The sequence below is a fragment of the Apteryx rowi genome, unplaced genomic scaffold (genome assembly GCF_003343035.1).
Source record: "Apteryx rowi isolate R43461 unplaced genomic scaffold, aptRow1 scaffold_180, whole genome shotgun sequence".
Lineage (NCBI taxonomy): Eukaryota > Metazoa > Chordata > Aves > Apterygiformes > Apterygidae > Apteryx > Apteryx rowi.
The window spans coordinates 1,538,734-1,549,026 of record NW_020448086.1 but is presented as its reverse complement, the minus strand read 5'-3'; the positions used below and the strand labels follow the sequence as shown (position 1 = coordinate 1,549,026).

Here is a 10,293-nt window from a genome sequence, read left to right as displayed (position 1 = left end):
TAGAGTATTGGTGACTGTCATTTGTGGCAGTGTCTCTTGGAGGACTGTTTCTGCACTGTTTAGCAGTAGATTGCTTGCTTTAGCTGGCTGGGTAAACAAAGCCTTTGTTTTTGCTGTCAGCTATGTATAGACTAATATAAAAACATTGTGTTCTTCCCTCCCAGTCTGTGTCTCAGTAACCTTTTTTTTCCCATGAATGTGCTGTCTCTGTAAAGTGAAGTGAAAAAGATAGTGTTTAACTTTTATTCTCCTATCCCCCTGGAATGAGGAGGTCCCTCCAAGTATGTTTTCCTCCTGGAAAGGGCATTGCTGTTTTACTCCCATGCTGTTTTGGTAGGAATTCTGGTAAGCATGCAAAACTTTGTCTTTCCAGATAGGTTCTTTCTTTAATGAAAGCCAATGAAAATAGGCTGAAATAGGTCTGGTTTTGGATCAGGAGTATGTATAGCTGAGCAAAATCCATCCTTTCTCCTCTGTCTTCTTTTTGTGGGTGAGGAAGATAAAGCCTGGTGACACTGTATATTACAATTTTTTTTTTGCTCCAGTGAATAGCACAAAGATGATGTATAGATAGGGGAAACAGTCACTCCTAAATTGATTTTCTTTCTCCTCCTTCCTTCATTTTCAGGGAGTTGAGATAGTGAAAGATACTTTCAGAGACCACTCTGTGTTCYACTTTTCTATCAGATGCCCCTATTTTTCCTTCAGCCAGGAGAGAACAGGCACTGAGAACTCTGCTTTTCTTTTGTTCAGCAGGGACGGGTGATACCCAAGGTTTTAATCAGAGCCTCAAGGCAGAAGGGAGCTTGAGCAGGGAGGTGATATGCTGGTATCTTTCAAAAACGATTTAGAACAGTATCTGATGTAGAAGGTGCTCATTATAAAGGAGAAGTGTTCCACTTCCCAGGAGATACTTCCCACTGTGCACTATCACACCAAAGTTTAAATATGTTTTAAAGATGTCATAGAGGAGAAGGTTAAAATTTGTATTCTCAAGAAAACTGAGCTATAAGCTTCTGTCTGTGAGGAGCTTGGGGCAATAAGGAAGTGTGGGAGGGGAGTATGAGTGTGCAATGTGTGATGGAATGTGTTACCAGAAGTCTCTCTTCTTACRTTCCCTATAGTGAAGAGTGATACTGTATACCACTGCATAGGCATCAAGAAGAATTTCGTCAAATTGTCCTTGAGTTTTGTTTTGCAAAATTGTATGTATGTCTTGATGAAAGGGAAATTGAAAATTCTAGATCTAAAACTGCTCATAGAAATTCAGGTAGTGTTTTTGATTAAATCTTAATTCTCTTGGTTTTAATAAAAGGTTGCCATTAATTTTATTCTACAAATTAGTTATCAGAAGCTTTGTAGAAATAAAACACGCTGGTTTCATTTGTATTCCCAAGATGAACTAGCACATGCTGATCTACAGTTCCTATTTTGTCCACTAATATGAAATCCCTGTCCCTGCTTCCTTGCTGGTAGATTTTTAGAAGTTCAGTGAGCACTGCAAATCGCCTGAAGAGTGGAAAATTCCCCTGTCACACAGATGCCCTTATCAGCAGCAACCAGATGGAGCTCTGAGCAGGCACATTATCGATGTTAAATTGCCTTTTTTCTGAGTAGAGAGGATTAAAGCATTCCTCCAGAAATGAGTGGCATAAGCTGCAAACTTAGGGATAGTAATATTCTGAAATGTTACTATTTTAGAAGCATATGAAAGTATCTTAACAAACACTGCATATCAAAAACAAAGTATTCTCTCAAACTGATGGAGCTGAAATCTTTTAAAAATATTTTATTTTTAATAAAACAGTCATCCTGTAGTTTCATCTTTAATATATATGTATGTGTGTGTACTTATCTTAGATGTAATATATGCCTAAAACTCTAGAGTAGATTTTAACAAGTATTCAGTCACATTATATTGAGACTAGCATTGGTTGATTTTTAAATAAAGGACAAAATATTTACAAGACGGAGCTTTGCAGTTTGGATGAAATTAACAAAATAACATTTCAGAATAACAGATCTTTATTCCTTCATCTTAATTACAGGAATGTTTGTTGACTTGTTAAAACAGACTCTCAGAGAACATAATATAAATTGTTTGTTCCAAACCTTAGGGATAAATGATAATACAGTACTGAAACATTCAATTCTGAAATCAAACAAAGCTATTGAATTTGGCCTAAACAATTGGTATCTAAGTATCAGCTTACAATAATGTTAAGAAATAAAGCACCAATGTGGCATGCAGAGATTTAGAGAAACAGCTCCTGTTTCATACTAATGAGCTGCAGTGAACACCAGTGTTCATTGAGAATTTACCTGCAAGGCTTTTATTAACTAACCTAGCAATAGAGTGCTTCCAGAATAATTGAAAATATTTTCATGTTTAGTTACTTGGTGGCCTGTCCATTGTAATGCCTGTTTGTTTAAAGCAAAACAAAATCCCTGTCATGAAAGAGAACACTTTTTAAATAGTTCCAATTGATTAAAATTTAGCCGAGTTGTATGTTGTCTTTTCAGATTTGCACATAAATTCACTTATTTTTGAGTTGTGTGTGCATACAGAAAAAAGCCTCAGAATTAACATTTATTTAAACTTCAGTCACAACTGTAGCAGCTCTCTTATACGATGCTTACTAATTGAATCATTTTAAATCCCAAATGGCAATATCTTGATAATGTTTATTTTATTTTGAGTCATATTTTGGCAGTATCTAACACTAACGATTGGTTTGCAGTATTCTTTCCTTTAGTATATGCTGGGAGTTTGTGGTGACTCTTTCACATCTATAGAAGCTTTAGTAATGCCATTCCATTYAACACTTGTATGTTTTTCATGCAGAACAAACTTGGAACTTGAGCTGGTCCATCGAGGAGGCAATTTATGTTCAGGAGGTGCAAGCACATCTGGGAAAAGATCGTGTTTAAGTAAGTTTTCTTTTATAAAGTGCAATATAAATTATTAGATGATTGAGTGAAGAGGTCTAGTTTTTTCTAACATCTAACATTTTCTAAATAATCTCAACTTTTTTTCTTTTAAGGACCTTTCTTTTGTCATAATGCATCTTCATTTTCATTATAATTTGAGAAATCTGACATTAATTTGTGCAAATTATTGAGCAGAGCTATTCATGTGGTGTGATTATAATCTGTTTAGAAAGCAAGTGTCATACTATCCATGTAATATTTTTTAATAACTTCCCCTTTTTTTGAGCAGAACTGTAAGTATTTTAAGGGTAAAACAGAATTTTTTTGCAAAGCTGGGAAAGCTTTTTTTCACCCTGGTTATTGCTAGTAATAGTAAAGAAATTTGTTTCTCAGGATGCTAATGAAACGTATGCTAGCTGCATATTTTTAAGCCTGGGACCTCTTGATGATGCGTATCTTTAATATGCCTAGATTTCTCTCTGACAGGAGAGGAGGATTTTGCAACTTTTTTCAGTAGAAATTCTCAGATCTTCATTGTTCACTACAAACCTTGAATATTTGCCAAATAGAGCACTTGTGGTTGACAGAAGAGCTATTTGTTAACATAAAATCTTTTAATCTTTTATTGGAATATAAACTGTTAGGAATGGACATTTTCTTTCTTCAGGAAAATTTGGAAAGCCTACTAGAATAATAATAATAGTAATGCATGTTGAAATCGGACTTATGCTGCAGTAGCAGATTCTGTACTAAAAATGTTACGAAGCCTGCGGCCCAGGTCTGCATTTTGGTACGTGATCTGCGGGCGATGCTTTCCCCATCATTTGAGGTGATGAGCTGCCAAATAAATCCCATCATGTGCTGTGCTGTCTGTGTCCCTCTAGGATAGGAGCCTTCTGTTGCTGCCAGCAAATGTGGTTCAACTGACTTCATTCAGTTGTTGTGCTTTGTGAAGGGTAGTTTAAAACCCTACTGCATGTTGTCTCCCCCCATCATCGTTAGTTCCCTCCTCCCAGCAAAGCAAAATTAATACTTGAGCAATGCATATTAAAAATATATGTGTTTAAAGGACTAGATCAGTTTGCAAGTTTGAAGCATTTCAAGATTGTCTATATTGCCTTAATTTTGTCACTTGCATTATGCCATATTTTGAATTGTGCGATCACCTAGAAAAATGGGGGGGGGTTACTTCATTTTAGCCACTTACTGGATACATCACACATCTCACAGGAGTGTTAAAATTTCTAAAGTGGTATAAAATATTTGGAAGAGACTTTGATGAGAAACCTAGGGCAGAGATTTCATCTTAAGGTTGGAAAGCATTTGAAAATTTTTGAGTGAAAACAATTTCTAATGACATTTCTTTGGAAGTAAGGTTACCCCTGTCTTCACATGGTTTTAATAGCCATACAGGATCTATGCAAGTTTTAATGTTTTGAAGTTTCGGTAGTGTGTGTGGGGAGGGGAGTGGAAGTGGCCTGTAATCTGTAAGGTAGTGTTTTTATCTTATCTCTTATCTTTGAAAACCTATAAATTCCAGTTTCTCTGTATGAAATTTTTAATAGTAAAAGTGAAATGAAATATATTAATTGCATCTTAAAACCCAGTGAAACGTTTGACATTGTAGCAGTGTCAAATTTGTTGCATCTGCCTATTTAAAAGCTTGATGTATGTATGACAACTGTTTTTCTCTTGGTGCTTTACCACAACTTATATCTGTAAGCGCAGGGAGATTTTGGCTTTCCAAAGAGTGGTTGCACTGCCAGAGTGCTGGGCAGCTTCCTCAGGGCAGAGCTGTACAGCTCCGTTGTTTCTGTGTGAGCTGTATCAGTTGAAACCAAGACAGGAACCATCGTAAAGCTTAAAAAAAAAAAGAAAAAAACTGCTGCCAAGCTGAGGCCTTGYTAGCTGACTCTATAGTTAGTTAGTGAAAAGATCAGTCAGGATTTTTAATAAACTTCCCTCAAGTCTTGTAATGAATGGAGACGATGTTAATCATTGGAGAAACTTCTTGGAGAATTAACAAATTTGAAATGATATGTGGAGAATGTATCACCACTGGAGAATTGCGTTATGCTGGATCATGACTTAAAAAAGACAAGACAAACCTACCAAGTTCTGCTTAAATTCGTGTATCATACTTAGCTGTTTTTCCAGTACTTTTACTGTTTTGCCAGTAACTGTGTATATCTCACAGAAAGCAAACCAATGTATCTGTTCATCAAAATAAGTTACTGGAACAAGGTGAACTTACAGGAAGTTAAAGATAGATATTTTTCACTCTTGAAAAGTATGGAAATTACCTTCTTRAGAGAAGCTTTAAATACGATCACATGAACTTTTAAAAGTATTTGTTTACCAAATTGAAAATGTTTATGAAATATATGATTCTCCAATGGTGTATGGAAGAATTTATGCAATTTTTATATAGGTTCTCTCTCTCTTTTGCAAAATGAGATCTTAAAGGAATTTTACTGGTTAGTTATGATTAAGTGCTGGCCTCTTAAAATCTGACTTGAGAGATTTAAATACTTTGTGTTGTGATAATGTAGGTCACCTTTTGACCTTAATAATTCCATTGTTGTAACTGTGCATTAGTTATCTGTATAAAGAAGAAAATAGCCCAGTAAAAAGAACTTTCTTTTAAATCCTTGTTTTCAGAGTTTGTGTATATTTAGATAGAAGTGATTTTTTTTTTTCCCTATGATGTGATTTGTGCATTTTCATATACTCGTGTGCAAGGGCTTAGTTTGCAATTGTTAGAATATTTCAGTATAACTGAAAATTGTCAGTCGTATTTTTGAAAACGTGATAGCATTTCTTAATTATATTTTCACCTATAATATATTGAGTTCTGTTTTTTTACTATAGTATTTTTCTATTCCTTTCTTAGACTGTTGTATAATTTTGTTTACTGAATATGCTGTTTATGGAACTTGCTTTTTCCTGTTGCAGTTGCATTATTTCAAGGATTCTAATGAATATTTCTGATGAAAGGGTAGGGACAGCATTTCAAAATCATGTACATACTCTTTGACACACTGCTGAGTAGGGTGATAAATTTTCTAATTTAGATCTAAATCAGTCCTGTTGGTATTTTTAATATCTAACTTCAGAAAAATTTAAGAAGACCTTTAAAGCTTTCAGATGGAAGACCCTGTGTATATGACTGTTGTTGCTTTAAACCGTCTGGAGACGTAAATGTCATTATTCGTTATTAGAACATTCCCTTGCCACATATACTGTATTAGCATTTTTTGTTTTAAGGTTGAGTAACAAACCAACTGGTCATATTTAATCTTGCCATGAGATAGGCTCATTTTTAATGTAAGGTAACTCAAGGTCCTTCTAGAACAGATCTGACAGACTCTACTTCCATTTAGTATTAGTATATTTAGTTTTGGGCAGTAAGCTAATTATGACTAATGGCAGCAGAATTACTTTTCCTTATATAGCAGGTTTATTTTAACTAATTGGTTATATGATTATATGATTAAATKAGCTTATTCTTTCATTGCTCCTTCCATATATATTTAGATTCATTTATAGAAAAAAAATTGCAGTTCTTTAGGTATTTCTTCTATAATAGATTTTACCTTTCCATACTCATGTCTCTTTTCAAGAGGTTTTCTTGTTTTTGCAGTTTTACTTAAAATATACCTTCAGCCTCTTTGTTATCTTATGCAGTAAGGAGTGAATGATTTTAAAATTCATGCATTTTCTAGAAGACGTATACTATTTTCTTGATCTCTTATTTGTACAGCATTAAACTGTTTTCATTTTTAAGCCTGATTCTTTCCAGGTACAGCAGAATTAGTCTGAACCACACCCCCTTTTTTGTTTTTCTTATGTCTGAGATAATGAGGTGTCTCTCTTGTGATTAAGCACGCCACTCTGCAGTAGTCTTGTAACAACGGTTAAGTTTGGTGGTTAGATATTGCAGCAAATGGAATATGTTGTCCCAGGTGAGCCGCTACAGCAGCAAGCGTCGGGGAAGATGGTGGGAACAAATAGGTCAAGAGCTGTTTGAGTAGATTGCACCAGGAGGGCAGCTGCTCTGGGGAAGCAAAATTAAAAATGATTAATGTAGCTGTTAGTGTCAGTGACTGAGTCTGTGTGACAAGAATGATGAAGAAACTTTGGCCATAAAATTGCCATTTTAAGTTTTAAAGTTTTGTGTGCGTCTGGCATGTATGTATGAGTAAGTGTTACTATACAGTATGAAAAAGTGCAAACAGAGCCTGATACTTAAAAATAGTCCTATTTTAAGGATTACACAAGTTTTAGAGTCTAAGGCCTTCAAAGTCTCGTGTTTCCAGGTAATAATTAAATCTAACAATTGTACAAGTTTTATTTTTCTGTTTTATGAATTTTAAGAGATCTGATGTTTTGTTTTGTTTTTGTTGTTCAGTGTTTATAGAGATGCTTTAGAAGACAGTATTAAGGTGGAACAACCAGTACTCCTCTGTACCATTTATGCATATTTGTCTCTTCAATATGTGTATATGTGCTTTTCTGTGTGATTATGACTCTAGTAACCTCGCAATAGTGGATTAACAGTTCCACAAAATTTAATAATTTTCTATAAATGAATTKAAAATGTAGTTCTTTTTCCTTTAATTTTTAATGAGTCCTTCTTTCTTTTTTTCTTGCTTTCTTTTCTTTTTTCCTTTTTCTTCTTGTCCTAGGTGTAGCTTTTTTCAGGAAGGATTACATACTCTGTCACCTTGTCCTCTTGCTTCAGCTTCCCTGCATAGGAGCTCTGTATCCTTGCGCTCCTCTCAGTTAGTAGCCTTTCAGCATCGATTGCATTATTTGGAAAAGACTTTCATTTACCAGTAGACATCAAAAAGTACTTGAGACTCATGTAAGCTGGCCTTAAATAAAGTGTCCAGCACCTTCATAACCTTCTGTGGCAGTTGCAAACCACCACTGTATCATTACACTGATTATTTATTTATTTATTTATTTATTTTGGTCCTCTTGTTCATTTGAAAACTCTGTATTTTGCATTTGTAGGTGGCTTGGTGATGTCATTCCTCATGAATATGTTTTAGCATCAGTTTAATCAGTGCTTTTACTGTTTTCTCAAGCACAGAAAGTCTTATTGACATGAAGTATTTCCTAAGCCCTTCATGCCATTATCTTTGCACATATATGCTCCTTCTGTATCAAATTTTCCAACCACATTCATGRTTATGGTTGTCTCCATTTTATCCTTATAGCCGATGATACTTGGAACTAGTAAGTATGGTTGATTCCTGTGGGAAGAAAAAGCTAATTCTTTCATGGATTGCTCAATGCAACCATGTCCTTTCTGTAATCTACTAATACAAGTATAGTTGCAAAGATTCCTAACTAGTTTTCTGCAGTCACTGAAGGAAGGAAAATAGAATAAAACTGTTTTTCAGTAATGCTTTTTTCCTTTCATATAGTGGGTTTTGTGAAGGTATGTGCAGACATTTGCATTGTCAGTGGTCATTCTTAGTGTCTGGGGGTGTCTTTGCCTCTCCTGCTTTTTTTTAGTTAGCAGCTGACAATCTGCAGATCTTTGGTGGCATCCATTCATCCTAACTTTGAAAAAGCAATCTTTCTCAACAACAGAGGATCCCAACTGTTTCCTAAGAAGCTTGACATGCCATTCATGCCTGAGGATGAAAAAAAAARGGGRRGGGGGGGAGGAAGAGATACAGTCCTTAAAGGAAAGGAGAATTTCATCGCTGAAGATGTTCTCTTACACTGGCAAGTTTGGTGCAGAGGATAATTAGCTGCTTCATCAGCAATTAAGACTAAAGATTTTATAAAGATTATTCATCTCTTAATGCCTTAATAAGCTTTTCCTAACCTTCAAAAAATTTTTTAAACTGATTCCTATCTACTGGATCAGTGATGAATGGGAAGGTGCTGTCAGCAGGTCTTTGCAGCTGCTATTGCTAAGTAGACTACAAAAGCTCTGTAAGGACAAAAAATTCCTGAATCTCCTTATTTAAAAAAAACAATTCCCATCTGCTCATATCAAGTGCTTCTTGTTATGATCTACATTCTTCTTCATAGTTCCAGCAGACTTTGAGAGAAAAAGGGGATAATGTCTCTTGTGTGGTAAGTTCTTCACACATCAGTTGAGACAAGGATGTTTTCCATCCCACTTGCAGTGAAACTGCTGTGTTGCTATATTTTGTGATCTTTTTGACATTGTAACTATGAACACTAATTTCTAGAATGAGAAAAGAGAAGACTGGATCAAAATAGCCAAAATGAAGACTACTCAAAATAGACTGGACCACAAGATTTTCATGACAGTGGTTATGTGCCATTTACATACTTCTAAAATACAAATAGGAGAAAGATTGGGAACAAAAATGTCATCTGGACTTTTGCAAGCAAAATAAGAGAGTCAGCTAACCCTTTAGTGTTCTTTGTCATCATTATTACAGCACATTGTTATATACTGTGTAAATGGAAATAGTTTAAAAAAAAATCCTCTGATTTCAACTTTGGTAATTTGGAATTTTTCTTTATGGTCAAGAGACAAAAAAAAAAAAAAAAAAGCAAAGCGAATACCTTGTAGAAATGCAAGATCACTTTGGAGAAGAACAGATCAAGTTTACAAGTGAGATCAACTGCATATAACTTCTTGAGTTACTCATTTTGTAAGTTCAGCACAGGGTTTGATTAAATTTTGCCATTCACCTATCAAATCCCTATCTGGTCATCTCTCTGAATTAGTCTTCTTTTGTTCTGTGTATACTGTGATAGATGTGAAAGAACTGTGAAATCACCTTTAATCCTCCTGCTTTATGCACTTTGGGAGGCAGAATGTTAAGTGCTTTATTGACATCTATATAAAAGTAAAGAATGCAACTACAGTTATTAGTGCAGGCAATGTGGATATATAGACAAAATACCCATTATCCTTGTTTGTTGTGAGAGAGGAAGCACTGGAACGCTTCCTCCTACAGCTTCAGTCCCAGCGCAAAGGTAGTGTCTTATGCTTTCAGCTGCTCTTTTGAAAGTACCGATTCCAATTCAGTTCATTTATCCTGTGGTGAAAGAGGAGCACCCTGAAAGTAGAGCTGCTGCAGGAACAGTAGGAAGGAACGTATCGAGAGCCAGTAGTGCTGTAGGGAATAATAGATTTATTTTGGTGATTTTAGAAATGGAATTGGAGAAACCTACTATGAATCAAAGTTAAAGCTAATGGCTAGCTGGTGAATCTAGATGATACTATTAAGCATTTTTTAGAAGATAAGCTTTACATGTATTATGTGAAAGCAAAGACCATCTAAGTTGCTTCAGTGTAGGTAATATTTGAGTCATATGAACATGTATTAAAACCCAATAATGATCTTGCACACTTCAATG

At 35.1% G+C, this 10,293-nt stretch overlaps 1 protein-coding gene across 12 annotated transcripts in view; it reads left to right on the top strand.

The window, feature by feature from the left end:
* The window catches only part of UBR3 (ubiquitin protein ligase E3 component n-recognin 3), a 123,802-nt gene that overhangs the window by 81,894 nt on the left and 31,615 nt on the right, over nt 1–10,293 (top strand). For all 12 annotated transcript variants that reach the window (XR_003252788.1, XM_026061421.1, XM_026061420.1 and 9 more), the window contains one exon: nt 2,846–2,931. Coding sequence is in view for 11 of the 12 variants with exons in the window: in XM_026061421.1 (XP_025917206.1) it covers nt 2,846–2,931 (86 nt within the window). In the remaining variant the exon portion in view is untranslated. The remainder of the gene's footprint in view (nt 1–2,845; nt 2,932–10,293) is intronic.